General features: G+C 36.5%; 1 protein-coding gene across 1 annotated transcript in view; it reads right to left on the reverse strand.

Moving 5' to 3' along the window:
* Positions 1-2,753: 2,753 nt before the first annotated feature.
* Positions 2,754-18,438, reverse strand: part of LOC131056056 (uncharacterized) — a 61,262-nt gene continuing 45,577 nt past the window's right edge. Inside the window, exons 4-5 of the mRNA XM_057990366.2 lie at positions 4,007-4,590; positions 2,754-3,880 (exon numbers count right to left, since the gene is read on the reverse strand). Coding sequence (XP_057846349.2) covers positions 3,072-3,880; positions 4,007-4,590 — 1,393 coding nt within the window. The 3' untranslated portion in view covers positions 2,754-3,071. The remainder of the gene's footprint in view (positions 3,881-4,006; positions 4,591-18,438) is intronic.

Here is an 18,438-nt window from a genome sequence, read left to right on the forward strand (position 1 = left end):
ACATCACCAAGGAAGCTATCCAACATAAAGTCACTTGTTCGCACATATAGACCTTGGAGTCGCCTTGTGGTCTTTCCCGCAATCTTAGCACAAGTAGTGATTTTGTTCAGGAGAGGATAGAGTATCCTTGGATATTTTATTCTAATGTTTGGTATATGATAAAACGTACACCAACAGATCTAAAACTAGGAATTACTCTGTCAAAATCAGATACACATACAAATTACAAAATTCGCTAGAAGAAAGTTTTGATTGGCCGACAAAGTTATGTTAGAACAAGTGGAATCTTTCCAAACCTGAGGGTTTCACTTGGACTACTCTATATAAAAGAATACTAACAAGCAACCACCGCCAAACTGTGGTATCCCTGGTCCATCCCACTGTGTCATCCGCAAATCAGAAGAGGAATCGGTGAGCCACATTCTCCTCAATTGCCCCATTGCAATTTTTTGCTAGGATTGGCTAGGCTAGAGTGGTGTGCTCCGAAAGGATATTTTAGAGCTCTTCAAGAGCTGACCTAGAATCGGGAATTCTATTTGTGAAAGCTTATTGCTCGCAAGTCCAATGTTAATTTGGTAGGTTTCGAAGGAACACGATGACAAAATATTTAACGGAAAGAATCCAACACAAAAGACATTATCAAGAAACTAGAGATCAGCATAAGCGAAGCGACCATGGCGAGAAAATACTAACTTCTAGTCCAAGACCGTTCACAAGCTAGGATGAGTTTTAAATGAAGAAATGGGAAAAACTCAAAATCCCCCAAGGCTTCAACACCAATGTTCATAAAAAGAAGACAAAGAGAACTAGCATTAAATGATGCACTACACCATCTAAACAATTGAAAATTTAAAACTCAATTTTGAAAGTGCTACTAACGAAAATCCAGGGATCTGAAATGTAGCAATTGTAATACAAAATGAGAATGACGAGTTCGTATGGGTGGTAGCATCCAAGACATTTAAAATTGGAACCAATGACAAGGCTGAGTTTCTAGCAGTCCTAACAAGTTTGCAAATTTGTTAAAAAGAAGTAACATCCAATGTAGATATTTAAGGCGATTCGCAAATCTGCATTAATACAATATGCAATCAATGAGTAATTAATTGGAAATTACAAAACATAGTAGAATCTATCTGGGCATTGCTGGATAGCCTAGATAACTATTCAATCAAACACTAATACCGTGAGGCAATTCATATGGTGGATATTCTTGCAAAGAGGGCCTATGAACAATCTAAAGAGTCATTTCTAAAATTAAAAATAGGTGGGATAACATGCCACTGACAAAATGTTACAAGCTCTGCATCTCCTTTCATGGGCATCTGTTTTGCTTATTCCCAAGCATAATGATTAACTATGGTCTAGACTAACAGCTCCAAAAGATCCATATTCACGAGTCTTGTTAGACTCCCTCTCTGTTTATATGAGCTACAATAATCCACACCCATCGCATAGAGCAAAATGTAATTACTTAGCTATAACTGTCCATGTCTCATTGAGGAGCTTTCGATTCAACTGAGGAGGATATGTAATATTGAAACAAATGAAATCAAAGCGGCATTCAGGATTATGATTGATAACAGTGCCTTTGAAAACGGCCTTGGACATGACAATCGCATTTTGAAGTTGTTTCTGACTAATCATATTTTAGTTCTTGGAAGGAAGAGATGGGAGAAGTTGACGGCTACTGCATATTTCAAAGATCCATTTATGAGGCTAGATTTAAACACAATCTTTGCATTCAACAACAGACCAAGAACCGGAAGCTTGGAGGTGTATTAGATATTGCGACTACAAGAGGAAACAAAAATCTGAAGCAAGCAATCACTCTGTTTAGGAAATAATAGTAAAGAATAACTTGGAAACTTCTAATTCCTTCATTGGTCGTCATTCTACTCTTCTAGCTCCAACACAAGCAGAATGGGTTGTTGATGTGGCTAATGGTCTTCACCTCCTTATCAATCACAAGCCCACAAAGGCAAATGTCTCTGGAATGTAGCATTCTAAGAAAAAGAAACTGATGTAACTCAAAATTTCTACTTTCAATATAAAGGGTGCTACCCACTTGGTAGCATCTTATCGATCAAAAAAAATATTATCAAATATCATAATCGAAATTTAGGTCCATCTAAACACCCAAAATAACATGGATGATTTATTTTTTATTTTTACTTTTTAAATGACAGCATGCATATAGCATTAAGGTCAAGTGCTAGCAGGAAAGGCTCCATTGCTCAGAGAATGATTGTACATCAACATCCAACCATGAGCATTTGCACTCAAAATCATTTTTTATTTATATCTTGATGAGATCCATTATCCCAACCAAAGATATGAGATCCATCGAATGAATAGAAAAACTATGATAATCATTTATTGAATTAAAGATAAATAACGATACCAAATTTTGTTTTAAATTTTGCTTTCTTTAAAACAAACTGATTTTCCTTAATTATACAAAGCAATTCTTTATATGACAATTAAAGAATTACTGTCACATCCTCTGAAGCGACCACAATGCATATTGTTTGCAACAACATTTACGAAACTGGAAACATGGTACAAACATAGGCAACTTCACATATCTGAGACAAGGATGATAATAAGTTAATAAAAACTTTTCACACGAATGCGCCAACGAAAATGCAAGATTATCAAATGCAGAAAAAGAATCTTCATATCCAAAAAAGGAAACATACAGAGCAAACTAAAGTTGATTTAACGTGCAATAAAAAATACTCAAAATGATATAAAGAATAACCAGAGAAACAACTAAAACCAATTTACTAACTACAAGAGTTGAACCAACTACATGTCACAAAATAAAACCAAATTATATGATTATTGCACTGTCTGCTAATTATAAACCCAAAAAAAGTAGATAAAATCTTGAGGAAACCTAGAAGAATAAAGGACAATTGTTCCCTGTAACTCTATATTCTATTTTTCATTACCTCCACAAGAATTTTACACAATTTCTGCCAATACTCATTCTGGAATAGAAGAATACACTGCTGGCCTAGAATATTCACTCTAGTTCTTGATCAATCAGCTCTTTAAACATAATACTATATGCCAGATGATGACTCTGCAGTCAAAGCTTCCCTTTTCTGTTCACTTTTCACCCTCCAACGGCATGCAGCAATGGGTCTTCCAGGATCTTCTGGAAGCTTAATACTTGAGCTTGTTGCAATATTTTCTTCATTTTTATGGACATTCACAGTTGGATTTCTCATCTTCTTTGACATATATGTAGAGAGAGATTTACTTGCATCATTGTCATTCTGTTCATCTTTGGATCTTAAGCCTTTAAGTATCTTATGAGACTGTTGCTGAGTTCTGAATAGATCATGGTTCCTCTGGATAGCATCCCATTTCCTTAAAATATTTGCAACTACTTTGTGTTTATGGTGGTAAGCAACATCAACAGCTCGCATCATATAGCAATCACGTATATCCATTGAAGCTCCTGCTATGAGAAGATTACAGACGAACCAGATAGAGTCCCTCCTGGCAGCAATATGAAGAGCTGTCTGGCCATATCGATTTTGAGCATCCAACAACTGAATGTGAAAACTTCCACAGGTAGATTTGTACTTCTGCAAAATTTTGAGCATTGTGCTAGCATAGATATCACTTTTGTCAATGTTCATTTTATTATCCTTCAAGCAGGTCGCATTTTCACTGACAAAATTATTGTCCAAGTGGCTGATTAGGTTTATATTTGCTACTTTCTTCGAAGCACAGATTACATTTTCACTGAAAATAATATCATCCAGATGGCTGCTCAGGTTTATATTTACAGCTTTAAGTAAAACCTTTGCAACATCTTGTCGATCAGCAACTGCAGCTGCCATTAAGGGTGTCCACCCATCACCTACAGTGGCAAATGTAATTAAAAAACTACACTTCTTCTAACACGTAGATTTCAATAAAAAATGGACAAACATGATCCACATATACACATGGAAATCTAAAGTAATTTTAAGGAGAGAGACTATACCATAAGCTTTTGCACTCTGCCAATTGATATTAGTTTTACAACAGTGTCTCACCAAAACATCTACAGCTTTGCAATGACCTCTTAAAGCTGCAATGTACAGAGGATTCTCCCCAGCCCTGTTACAGGCCAAAACATCTGCCCCACCTTGTAGAAGCAATTCACAAACATCTGCATGGCCACATTCAGCAGCCACAAACAAAGCAGTCGCTCCCCCCGAATCTTTCATTCCTTTGGCCTCAGCACCAATTGCTAATAGGCCTTGGACAGTAAGAGAATCTCCAGATGTAGCAGCAACATGCAAGGGCGTTCTCCTTCTCATGTCAGAACAGTTCACAGCAGCATGAACTGCAAACACCAAATCTTCCCTGAAAAACATTGACTTTCTCTCATCCTGACAGTAACCCCCTTTTGAACCAAAATCCTCTTTAATATTTTCAGATAACTTGGACATTCCAGCAGATGTATCCATAATTGAATTCTTAATTTTGGAATTCTCCACGCAACCACTGATATACAGAAGAGCATCCATAACAGACTGCTTCTGACAAAAATCCCAGACTTGAATGTCTTTCCTGATTTCTAACCTGCCAAAAAACATTGATTTCAGCAAATGCACATTGCACATGCATAATTTATGACAATAGTAACTTACAAAAAAGTAACAAAATTTGCAGTGTTGTTTCTCTAGTTGCCCAATATATAGCATACTAATTTACAATAATTCTCAGAATATTTGCCATGTTGTTTCTCTAGATGACACCAAGCTTTTTAAAAGAGATTCTGATTCTTTTAAATATGCCTATCTCTTTGGGGTAATCTTTACACTTTAGAGACAAAATACCAGCAGGAACAAAAATGCCATTCAATTTTTTTTTTCTAAATTTTAAAAATTAAAAATAAAACACACCAAATGAAAAAATAAGTTGTACCTTTAAACTATACTAAAGAGGGGCCTAAAAAAACTTTAAAAACCCTAGCCCAAGTTCTTATGTATCAGGTAATGAGATGGAATAGCCATTGTATTGTGTGTCGATGTTACATTGTAGCATTGTACTTTGTACTTTATATCTTTAACTTAATGAATAATATACATATTATACTACAAAATTTTGTCATAGATCATTGGATCAATCGATTGTCAAATTGTTCAACTTAATATGGAATTGCAGCTTCTCATACTGATTGTTTACATAAATAATAAATGTCTGGCCATTGGCAAAGCCTATATAAACCCCATAATATCAGGTAGCTTCTGGTATCTATCATCTACATGATACTAGTGAAAGGCAGGTAATCATATGATATGACTGAAAACTTCTATATACTTATCTTTGCAGAGTATGCTCCCTAACTCATGTCATGCTAGAGCAACAATTAGCTTATCTATATACAGATCACATGTTTTGTAATTGCAATGATCTCCTTGGGATGAGGAAGACAAGCTACCCTAAGAGAATAATTATTCTCTACCTGTGCCCTTGTAGAGTCTCTTTCTCAACCCTAGTTGTAATACCAAGAAGTCGGCTCCTATATTGATCTTGATTCAACATTCTGATATTTACAAGGTACAAAACATTGATTTTAAAAATATTGTCCCAAGGGTTCACACCTTAGACTAGCTAGCCCTTACAATACCAGGTAAAGATATCCATTAACCATACTCATGGTCTTGTAGATTTTGGGGTCAAAGTTAACATACTAGTAACACATTGAACCCACCTGAGTTAGCTTCTATCTGATCACAAATACATAAACAAATATAAACTCATAAAATAATCTGAAAGGTTATTCACTTCATTCAATTGTTACTCGAGGACACAATATTTATTAAACATAAATTAAACCCACAGTAGTAAATATTAAACAATATTCTACTTCTGAGGGCATACAATTTTTTGCGTATTACTGATCATAAAGCTTAGCATTAAATTATCCACCAAATTAATATAAAGGCAAAGCAGCATACCTATTTGGCAATTCTTGTTGTCAATTGCCCATTGTTGACAAAGGCAATCATGACCAACTTAATCCTAAATCCAACACAGATCGACCAACTTAATCCTAAATCCAACACAGATCTAGGCACATATAAGCAAGCAGATCCTCCATAAAGATTAACAGTTGCTTACATCATCGTATCATAATGGCTTAATTCAACATCATCATTAGATACAAAATTTCCTTAACTCATACATAGCGATGTGATAGCCAAGTTTATCATGCCCTTATTTATTGGAAGAATAAACCTCTCCAGTCCCTTGAGGCTAACCGATACCTTCCTATACTTATCACTAAGCCAATACATAATGTCATAGTGTTTAGCACACAAAACTCTAATAATTTTAGTTTAGACAAATCTAGAGGCACTCTTTTACAGTCACGACAAATAAAGACCATGATGATGAGGACTCCAAAATTTCATCCAATATTAGAGCAGATTTGTAAGTCAAACACCACACCACAATCATTAAGAGTGGATAAGCTAGATGATGATGGATTACCTTTCATTAACTTAAACCTTAGCAAGGACATATTAGTTGGGAGGTGAGTTCACAACCATCTTATGCAAATTTCAATTTGAAAGTGAAGCATATTGAAGAGGGATGGTTGATCAAGTTTAGAAACATCACCAAACCTTGGAGCTTTTCCCTAAACTCCCCTTCAAACTTGGGTCACAAGAGCATCCATCATCCAAGGGTTGCCTACATACTCACTTCCAAACAAGATTTAAGTCCAGTGTAGTTCTAAGATTTCAACAATTAGGATGTGAACTGGTACTTTCCCAAGTTAAGATGACCTATACAGATACTAGACACCATCATTTTGTCACATAAATCAACAAGTTATAGCCCTAAAGGATTCCCAATCTTGACAAATAATTTCTCTAAAGAAGCCAACGACTAGCATGACTAAGAAAGATAATGTAAACAAAGCATAGCACAAATCTATTATATATATGATTTTACTATAATGAATCAATTCAATATGTTAAGATGGCACAGTACTAAAAACCTCCACATACAATGGTCCTTTTTATCGACCATCTTTATACTTAATTAAGCATATATCACCCATCTTAAATAACCTATCTTAGACCAGAGTGCCTAATAAGGACAAATTGTTCAAATCAAATCCATATATAGAAATTCTGCATAACATAGTCAATATAAAATAAATGCAACCATATCATAGCACAGGGCAGAACCAATCAAAAGACTTGTCACCTTGCATTAATCGTGCTGTATGGTCTTGCTATAAAATAATTCAATGATATCAAGTATCATAATCATATTATATTATGGCATCCTTCTTAACAGAATACAACATACATCAAGAAGGCCACATAATAATCGTCTAAATTTGACAGGCATACAACAATAGTTATAAACTTGCTGTAAGCATGATCAATCCTCATGTCATACACAAGACAGATGACAACACTATATCAATTAGATAATCATATAAATATATACACTCAATAGTTAGTAATAATAATATGCACACCCTTCCCATTTCATTTACTTTATGATGCAACCAATATTCTTATATTAGACTCGTTCACTTACCATTTATACTAAATACAACCTACATGGTCAGCACTAGGCGGTTCCATATAGTAGCACTAGGTTTGTAAATCAAACCTTATACTCAGATTTCAGTGGTCATAAAATGAGGAAACATCACAAACTCACAACATATCTTTCAATATTCAACACCGTACGATCAACAAGCAACCAGACACAAGAATATGGATGCAAGGTCTAACAAACAATCCTCACAGTTTAGGAGCTAATAATTGTATGAACATTTCTTTGTTCAAGCATTTTAGAAGGATAGAGATCATAAGGGCATCAGGCAAAATCAACCACTAATTCACACTGAGTTAAATATATCACAAGGTTTCCTAATTTCCAACAGCTACAATTTACCCTACCAGCCCCTGTTTGTCATAGCTTAGAACTCAGATTCTATACAACTCTGTCGTGCCCAGCAATGGCTTTTAATGATACAAACAATCTTTTTCCAACCATAATGATATTAAACAAACGCAATCTCAGCAAGAACTCGGAGGGAGTAAAAAGATATAAATTTGTTCTCAATCATTTCTTATAAACAAAATTGACTTCCATAATATTGACCCTGATCACATTAATAATATTTTAGTATATCAGTGATATGATCAGAAACAGTACCATTTGCCACTAATGCATAAAATAATGACAGTCGACAAGTTTATTCATGATCCCAAAGTGATTGTACAATTTTTTCTTCTACTCATCCTTATTGCAAAGATCTTGTCTAAGTGATTTTATGCTAACTCCATTCTAGTTTGCAATGGCAGCCCAAAGGAAGTGTTGGTGTACGTTTTATCATATACCAAACACTTAGAATAGAATACCACAAGGATACTCTATCCTCTCCTGAACAAAATCACTACTTGTGCCAAGATTGCGAGAAAGACCACAAGGCGACTCCAAGGTCTATATGTGCGAACAAGCGACTTTAGTGGGATAGCTTCTTGGGTAGTGTGTGCTGAAAATCTCAAGGGGGACTTACGCTTATCGACTGGTATCATTCACGAGTTGAACTTAGGCAGATTTGACAATTTATGCTCTATGTTTTTGGGTTTACTGGTTTAGGACTAAAAAAGATAAAAGGATGAGGGTTTAGGGATTCTATGCTACTTCTAAGCTACTCCTATGAATTCAAGATACGGTAATGACTGGGTGAAACCAGTAACGGCACTCTGTTTCGCCACACTGGGGCAACTACGCAAAGCGGGTGCAATCTTCTAAGGTCATGCTTAAGGTTTTCACACTTAAGAAGAATACCAACAATTGAACAATATCATTCCAAGTAGAAGTTAAACATCCATATTAAAAACAGCTCAAACTAACTTTACACATTGAAAGGAAATCATCCATCCAACAAAAATATGAGCAAGATTTCACCAATCAATACTATCAGATCTATCATTCATCCAACAACTTGAAAACAAATTAATTGAGCAAATCTAATCTAAATGTTGAAGGGAATATGCAACCATGCAACTATTTAGCAATAAAAAGATTTCAAAACAATACTTTAATGAATATTTTATTACTCAAATAGCTTTGTGCAACAATTTTGTAAATCTCTCCACAACAATGAAAAATGAGAGAATGAGAGTTTATATAGAATTTTAAAAGAAAAATAAATGGCTGAGATCAATGTATGATCAACCGCTGAGATCTAGATTCTAAACAACCTAATCCTAGATAGAATTTCCCAAAATAATATCAAAGATCAATTACAAAAGAGACAAGTGGTGCAAGATGCTATTTTTTAGGATTGTATCCCTTTAATCTGACATTCATTGAACTTGGACACAATTTGATCCACTTCCTCCATCGTGACATGTGGCAATAGGTTGACCTTGAATTCCAATCCTTCTAAGTCATCTACACAAAGAGCAAAGGTGAAATACTACAGTTTCTGCTTCTATAAGGCATCTCTGATGGAAAGGAGGTTCGATGCTTTAACCAGGTTGCTCTTCAAGACCGGTCTTGTGATGGCAAAGAAGATGTCATGTGTTTTGATCTTCAGATTCTCCAACTGCATATCCCTTTCTCGGATGGTTTCTTTCTCAAGTATTTCTGCAACTATAAGGAAAATCTTCTCCAAAATGGGCCTTATCTATTCTTCTATTTTATCAGCATCAATCTTCACCTTTTCCAAGACCTCATTCTGTGCAACCAATGTCCAGTGACAACTGTGGAAATCATAAGCAGCCTCTGCTTCAATTATCTTGTGATTAACCAACTCTTGGGATGAAATTCCTTTGAGTTCTCGAAGGGCACGGAATGATTATTTCCTGGACATCCTGGAAGTCAGCCCACATTTCTGCCATGTTTTCAATCCTGGAAAGCAAAGAAGTTTGCTCATATGCTGATGCAATTCCTTCTATGAACTTGGCTGCTTCTTTTATATTTTCTATCCAATCTCTAGTTTCTCTGGCTGTTACTGCATGTTCCTCAGAACCTTTGACTACCTACTATGAATCCAAAAGTAGAAGAGCTTCTGGATTGGCTTGATCAAGTGGCTTAGTAGTCAATTGTCGAATATATTCTTTCAGGCGCCCTACTTATCTCTTATGCTCATTCTTAATTTTTGTTTCCTCATCTAGTTTTGCCTGTATGGAAGTGTTGTGGCGTATTCACACATCGCCCCATTGCAAATGGGGACCCCTACTTTTTGTTTGTTTCCTCATCTAGTTTTGCCTGTATGGAAGTGTTGTGACGTATTCACACATCGCCCCATTGCAAATGGGGACCCCTACTTTTTGCTTTCTAGGGTTAGTTTTCTTTGTTTGGTTGTCTAGTCTTGGCTATTAGCCTTTGCATTGGAGAGTTGTCAGAGAGATCATTGAGATAGCAAACTCTGCTTGAGTTGAGATGGGTCAGTAGGTGGTCCAAGTCAGGCTCTCATTGGAAGTCTTCTCTGGGCCAGGCCTTGCTCTTGTTTCTAGGTTGGGTTGAGTTTGAGGAAGTCCTTATATCTTGCTAGTAGTCTTGCCTTTTGAGACCTAGGGCATTTAGTCAAGGAAGTGATGAGGAATTTGAGTGAATTTCCTTTGAAGCCTCTTTTGCTCCCAATCTAGACCTCAAAGCTTGCCCCTACATCTTGACTGAGTGAAGAATGACCTATTTTTGCCTTGTGAACAAGTTGGAATGTGTAAAATAAGGAAAATGAGCCTAAGGAAGAATATCGCTCCTAAGCCTTCTAAAGGATCCAGAGCGAAATTCTTGGATAGGTCCTGTCCTTCCAGAGGTACCTAGGCGAAATGGCTAAGATGTCCTTGTAATCCAATTTTTTTGAGCGAGGAACTTCTTTAAGGTGGTTTGTTAGCATGTATTGAGGTGAGAGCAACATGAATGAAGGAGAGATTTGAGTGTAAGGGTGGTATTTAAGGCTAATTCCTAATTTTGCTCCTAACCCTTCCAGAGGGTCCAGAGCAAAATTCCTTATAGGTCCTGTCCTCGGCCAAGGCCCAAAGCGAAATCCTTCTTTCAGGCCTTCCTGGGGGTCAAATAAATGATGTCTTCATGAGAGAGAAATTGAAAGGTGAAAATCAAGGCAAAATGAAGTGAGAAGAAGGAGGAATTCAACCTAAAGGAAGAAATTCACTCCTGACCCTTCCAAAGGGTCTAGAGCGAACTTCTTCAATGGACCTTGTACCTTGCCTTAGCACTTGGATAACCCCGTCCTAAGCAATTTTTGAGAGCAAATGGCTTGTTTATACCTTGAAGGAGCACAATTATAAATGTTAATGCCTTGAAGAATGAGTTATGAATAGAGAATTAAGTGAGATTACCAATTTCGCGAATTTCACTATAGGGCCTGTCCCTGGAGAGGATCTTGAGCGAATTTCATTCTAATGCTTTCTTGTTGATGATTTAAAGTGGAAAATATCATGTATTCTTAATCATCTTTTGTTGATTTTGCAAAACAACAAAATCAAGTTTAAAGGGAGATCAATGCAGGACAAGGGCGACCTTTTCCAGTTCCTTCATTCATCAAGGATACTTCAAGCGCATAAAAGAAGACTCAAAGTGTTAAAGACCTCAAGTGTTCAAAGAGTTGTACGTAATAGACCGAGCTATCCTCAAGATCTTCATTCTACCACATGAAGAAACCACAGGATGACAAAGAAGAAGGATCTTACAAGCACTTCAAGGCAAAGTATGCTACCAGAGGAGGAGAGACTTGACTGTGAGGAGGCCTCATCAAACCATGGAAGTCAAGGAGGTACATCATTCATCGCATCAAAGACAAAGGAGGATCAACCAAGGCACAAACGTCAGACAAGGTGGCATCCCAGTCACTATTCCTCCAGTCAAATAGTTCCACCTCAACATGTCCAGATTCAATGTACCTAACTCACCAGTGATGGCACAAACTTCAAGGCCACTACCCCTGCTTCCTATTGGTTCTCAAGCATTGAATGTAATTTTCTCATTGGCTAAAGGAGTTTGTTGTAACAAACGCTAATTAGGGTTTTCATCTTGTAATCCTAGCCATTGATTCTAAATCAATCTGAGCCATTAAATTGAAAAGAGCTCCCTATATAAAGCTTTGGCTCTTCATTTGTAAAGGATAATAGTTAGTTCATAGAGGTTAGAATAACTGATGATTAATAGCAAATAGAATAGCAATTAGAGTAGATTAGGAGAAGGCAAGAAATTGTTGCCTAAATTGTAAATGAACTCCATTTTCATTGAAGTTAAGGTGAAATGTGTTCTTTCTTGCAATATACATGGTTTCTTGTTGAATCTTCAATTTTAGATGGTAGATAATTAGATTGAATGGAGAAAAATTGTTGAATGCACTCGTGTGGAATCCGCCTAGTCCAAACCACTAGCCTCTTACTGATTGGAAGGGCGACCTGCGTGGTCAATTGGCATTGAATGAGCTTAATCTCGAGTCGTTACGCGTCCATTGCTCATGCATTAACTTGAATGGTGATCAGTGTCAGATGGTGTAACGATTTGAACATATTCGAAGCATCCCTTAGAAGATCGCATTGAGCTGGTGTTGAATTGTTCAGTTTGATGGTGAGACCTAGCCCAATAGGACTCCAACTAGTCATTTATCCATCTTCTTGCATTCTAGGTCTTAGAGTAGACTTTCTGAGCCTTTCACCTTTTGCTATTTCTTCATTATCCCGGTTAGTAATTAGGACTTAAGTTCCAGCAAATCAGACACTCAGGCATTCGAATGTAAGTCCCCTTGTGATTCCAGCATAATCACATCATACCAACAAAGCTTATCCACACAGAGACCCTACATATAAGAACCTTGGAGTTATTTCGATTGATCCTTAGGTGAATCTTCAACATTCGAATAACTTTTTTCAAGAGAGGATAAGATACTTAAGGTATTTTATTATGTGTTTGCATGTGCATGAAAAACACATCAACAGGAAGCAACTGAATTATCTAAGTCATCTTTTGCTTGGGTCTTTGTGATTGGGCCTAAGTCAAAAGTGGTGATCTCAAACTCATGAGGAGCAATGTCTCCTTTTGGTTTGTTCACCTTAGGCACAGCTATATGCATTGTGTGGTTGCCTATCTCATCTCTTTGGATGGTAGAAAATCTCTTAGCTGGTTTCTTCACAACAATTTGTTCTAACCTGGCCAAGAAATCTGCCATATCGTCCTCTTCTTGTTCTTCTACTACTGGTATATTCATCTTCAATCTCTCCTTCAACCATTCAGGAACAATGGGTTGCTCAATACCTTCTACCTCCTGGTCATCCTTTGTTTCTATGTCACGTGCAATCCCTCAGAGAGCAGAAATCATCCCTTCTTTACAATCTTTCTCTTCAATATTTGTGTCATGCTTTGATTCCAGGATTTATGTGCCAGTAGGAGATGGTGGATGTTCATCTTCCTAATGGACTAATTCTGCATTTTCTTCATGAACTAAAGAAGGAATTTCTATTTCAGCCAATGACTCATCAATATTAAATATGTATTTCTCATTCCTTGATGTGGCAGAACAAGATGGTTCTATCCTCTGCTTCTTCTAAGCAAGTTCTTCAGTCTCAACCGCCTTCCCCTTCCTTTTGGCATTCTCGCTTGGTATGGCATTTTGTGTTGCTTCTTCATTTGAAGAGTATCCTTTTGCTACTCCCATTAGACTATAAGTCAAAGCTATATTCTTCTGCTTCAGCCTATGACACTGCTGATTGACCCACCACCTGGTATATTTCATAACTGGCCGCATTAGGGTGGTTAAGTCTGTATGATTCTGATAGGAGGAAGAGGTGCATGCTCATCAAAACTAGGTTGAGTATGCTCTCCATTATCTTCTAACTAATCTGGTACGAGAAAAGGTTGAGTTTCTCTAATGAAATTTACAGACAGCCTGGAATATAAACTTTTCCTAAATTCATACTCATCAGCAACATTTGCCCAAAAATCTTCTATATCTACTTTGTGTCCGAATCTTTCCTCCTTCACTGATCTGATGTTATTGTGAGGATCATAATTAGTTCTGGATTGGTAGAAGGTAGAAAGATACCACTGTATTTCAAGCCTGGCACCCTCAACTGCCTGCGCAATTGAACAAGATTCTTCCATGTTTCCAATGAAGAATGGAAAAGATATGGCTGCCTTCTGCCTTACTCTTTTGAAACTCTGATATGTTTCCAACTATCTGAGAACTTCCAACAAGACCATCCTATTGGTTGGGTAGATTGGCAATCGATAAGGACGGCTAGTGAAACCTTGGATTCTGATATAAGTGAACTTCGGAAACTAGATAAACCAGGATCCATATCAGCTGATCAAACTTTTAGATTCATGGGAAAGTCTGTTATGAGTACCTCCTTGCAATGTTCTTGTTATGTACATCAGGAATGTGTCATGGGCTCGGAAACTTTTCTCCTTGAGCTGCAGTTGAGGATAACAATCATATGATCGGAATTTATTCTCACCATTTCCTACTATGCCTTTGCGAATTAGTCCTGAATATCTGTAAGTTGCGGCCAGCAGATAAATTATGTAGGAACTCATGTGGAATATCTTTGTCCTTTCCAAGTTCATCAACTGTTCATGAAGGTTATCACTGATTATGCAGGACTAGTTGAATAACTTGGTTCCTGAGGTAATTTCATCCATGATATAATACGTCCATGTCTCAAATAGCTGACCCTTAGGGCTGCCCATTACTCTATCCAACAGTCGGATGATATCATCATACTCTTCTTTTAAGAATGGACACAACAAATACTTCGGCACTTTTCCTTGAGGTCTTTCTTCTCCAACCAAAACTTGTTCACATTTGCAACACAGAGTTCAGACTGACTATCATAGACCCTTTGGGCCTACTCAGTTTTATAGGTATTTTTACTGTGCTTTGGTATACCAAATGTCTCCTAGATGGACAATTCTGAAAGATTTGCCAGGACTCTCCCATCTGATGCAATGATTTCTCTTGATTGTGCTTTATAGTGCAAAGCACATTCAACTATCAACTCAACACACTCTTTGGCTGGTGGGAATCCAACTGCCTGGACAATTCCGTTTTGCATCATCCTATGAGCAATAGGTGTAGGAATGTGTCCATCATGTCCATACATTATTTTCTTAATTTCTTCCATATCAACATGCCCAAGATCTGTGTCAATGATATTCTTCCACTTGGATTTGAGTTTGGACTTCAACTACTCTCCCTTGCTGGCGAACTTCATTGCTACCTATAAAAACACATGAAAACCCCGTGTTATTTTCAGATTTTAATTCTGATTTTAAATTCTTTTCTGAAAATTTTACTTTCAGCCTGTTAAAAGGCTAAGTCTTTGAAGGGTTTGCTCAAGAAATTAATGAAAAATAAGACAGAAAGATAAGGAAATTCAGTCAAATTGAGTTTTTGAATCCTCTTTATGACTGAAATTTACCTCTAATTCTGAAAATCTGCCTTAAAAAGTGCTTAATTTCTAGAACGTTGACACTTAGAATAATGTTCTTCTAGACAATTCTTCTTCAAAAATCCAAAATTTATGATATTTGAGAGAAAACTTCTCTTCAATGCTCTCCAAAATTTTCAACCTGAATAATGAATTGTGAAAGTGAATTTGTTGAAAATATATAGAGTTCAGGGTTCTTAAATTTATAAGTTTTGATTTGTTTTATTGTTTTTTTTTATTTTTAAATAATTTTTTTTGTTTTAATCTTTCCAAAATGGAAAGTTTTATTTCTTCTCTCAAAAATTTGATTTTATCCAGGAATCTTCTAAACTTTCTAGAAATTTTGAATTTTGACACAATTTTCTAAGTGTTGAGAATCAAAAATATTTCATGTGACAAATTTATTTCTCATCATGCTAGTCTGATTTTATGTGAGTTAAGCTCAGAATTTCATCTTTCTGGCATGGCAAATTTGTTCTCTATTTCAAATCCCTGGTTAGGCGTCTTCACATATTCCATTTATGCCTTAGGGTTTGGAAGGAATTTATTTCAATCTGCACATCTTATGTCTTGGCATGCTTCTCATCAATTGGATAATCATCTTTCAATTTATTTTGACTTTCTTTTCCCTTAGGCGAACTTGAACCTTCCCTTAGGCGAACTTGAACCTTGTTTGTCTTGCCAATTCATGTCTTGGATCGGTTCTTGGGAGAACTTTTGGACAGTCATATGTCATTTTGTCATGAGCAGATTTCGGAACAAGGTCAGACCATTTGATCTTGCTCATTTGGCATACTTCTTCTTGTATCATATTTGATTGTCCATCCTTAGGTGAACTTAGGTGAGGTTATGCCAATTTTTTATGGAAAAGTTTTCATGTTTGAATGTCTTCCTCTTGACAAGGCGAAGTTCTCAATTTATCAGACAAATTTTGTGCTTGGTTTCTTTGGACAAAATCCTTGCCAAGGCGGAATTGGAGGAAGTTTAAACACTTTTGTTAGCAAATTTTGAGAATTTTCTTCCTTGAACATGGGCAGACATTCCACATCCTTGGACAAGTTTTGTGCTTGGACACAATCTTACGTTTGTTCATACTTTTCTTTATGGCAAACATGTGTATTTCTTTGTGTCCAGCGAACCTCCAATCTTCTAACTTTCTTTGATTGCTGCTTTGGATAGCAGTTTAAACAATTTTGCTTGGTTTCCAAACCCTTGGAATGCTTTATTTCTCATCTCCACAGCAAATTTTATAGGCTTTGGACAGGTTCGAATCATATTTGAAAGATCATCACAGAATCTGTCAGAAGTTTTTCTTTATGGCAGACAAGGTGAATTTTGGATATGATGAGTTATGAATGCTTTATCTTTAGCAAACCCTGAATTTGCAGGTTTGAAGGATTATTATGTGCAGATTTGGATTCTTTTTCCCAAGGCAGATTAATGGTGATCTCAGAATTAAATCAGCAACTCCATTATTTTATCAGCAAACCTTGTTAATGGTAAACTTTGAACTTTTGATTGCCCTTTTCAAACCCTTGGACTTGCTTCACTTCTCCTTTCTGTGGTGAATTTTGGAGAGTATCAAGGTGCAATTTACACCTTCAAACTGCTGTCAGTGGCGAATTTGAGGAAAAAATCGAATTTTTTTCCTTCAAACCTTTGAATTTGCTTTACTTCTGCAAGGCTAATCTGATAATATGATCAGATTTTGGCATGAATCTGATAATCTTTTATGTTTTTGAGCTGCTTACCCTGATCACTGTTAGCAATTTTGGAGAGAGACTTATGCTTCTTGAATTTGGCAAAGAAAGTGATGGTAAAGCCTTGTCTTTATAGCTTCTTGGGTTGCTTCTAGAAGCTTTATTGTTTTATTCTATCTTTAGGAAATTTGAACTCTTTGCCTTGATTGGAAGATTCTCAAAAATTAGAAAGTTTTATTGTTTTATCCTCCCTCTTAAGAAATCCGAACCTCATTCTTGCTTTCTTCTAGAAGGGAATTTAGAAGATGATTGCCAATTAATTAGAAAGTTTTAATGCTTTATTCTTCTTCTAAGAAGTTCGAACTTTTCCTTGGAGGCTTCCATTATGTTTTAGAAAGTTTTATTTGCTTTAAATCTCCTTCTAGAAGTTCGAATTTTAGGAAGACATGTCACATGTTTTATTGCTTTAGTTGCCAAGTCATCATCTTTGCAATCTTCAACCCTTTTGGAATGCTATGTCACCTTTAATTGCCATGTCATCTTCAATTTCGTCTAAGTGGGCCCTTCATTGCCTTAAACATTCTTTCTCAAGCTTTGGCGAACGTTGTTCATATTCCTTGTGCCATGGTCAACCTTGCCTAGGCGTACTTTGAATTTTTATTTTTATTTTTACACTTCCTAAGGCAGACTTGGATGAGTCTAGGACAAGGCAGACTTTAGAGACCTCTTTCCATCTTTGTTTAGCGGATTTGGAGTATACTTAGCCAAGGCGAACTTGACACTGTGCCATCTCTTTTTTGATCCAAGCTTGACCATACCTAGGAATTTGCTAACTTTCGCCATGAGTTAATTGACCCTTGGTAAGAGTTTGCCATCTGTCGGACAATTTTAGCTTGGACATGAGGTGCACTTAGAAAATTGTCAGACATTTTTGTGTACAAATAAGCTTAACCCTAGGTAGGAGTTTGAGTAACTCTTGCCATGGATTAGTTAACCCTCGGTAGGAGTTTAACATTTGTCGGACAATTTTCCTTGGATAACTCTCCTATGCCTTGACAAACATTGATTCTGCCAAAACATCTTCCATGCTTGACATCCTTGGACGATTTTGACTTATCATCTGCCATTCCTCTTGCTTAACCTTGAGCCTTGTCGAATTTTTCTCCCATTTTTACTTCTTCAACTTAGGCGAAAATTTCAATGTGCCGTTCCACTTGCCTTCCTTTTGACTTGGTCAACAGTATTCATGCCATGTCCATACCTTGTTAGTTCATCTGAAA

The sequence above is a fragment of the Cryptomeria japonica genome, chromosome 2, assembly GCF_030272615.1.
Source record: "Cryptomeria japonica chromosome 2, Sugi_1.0, whole genome shotgun sequence".
NCBI lineage: Eukaryota > Viridiplantae > Streptophyta > Pinopsida > Cupressales > Cupressaceae > Cryptomeria > Cryptomeria japonica.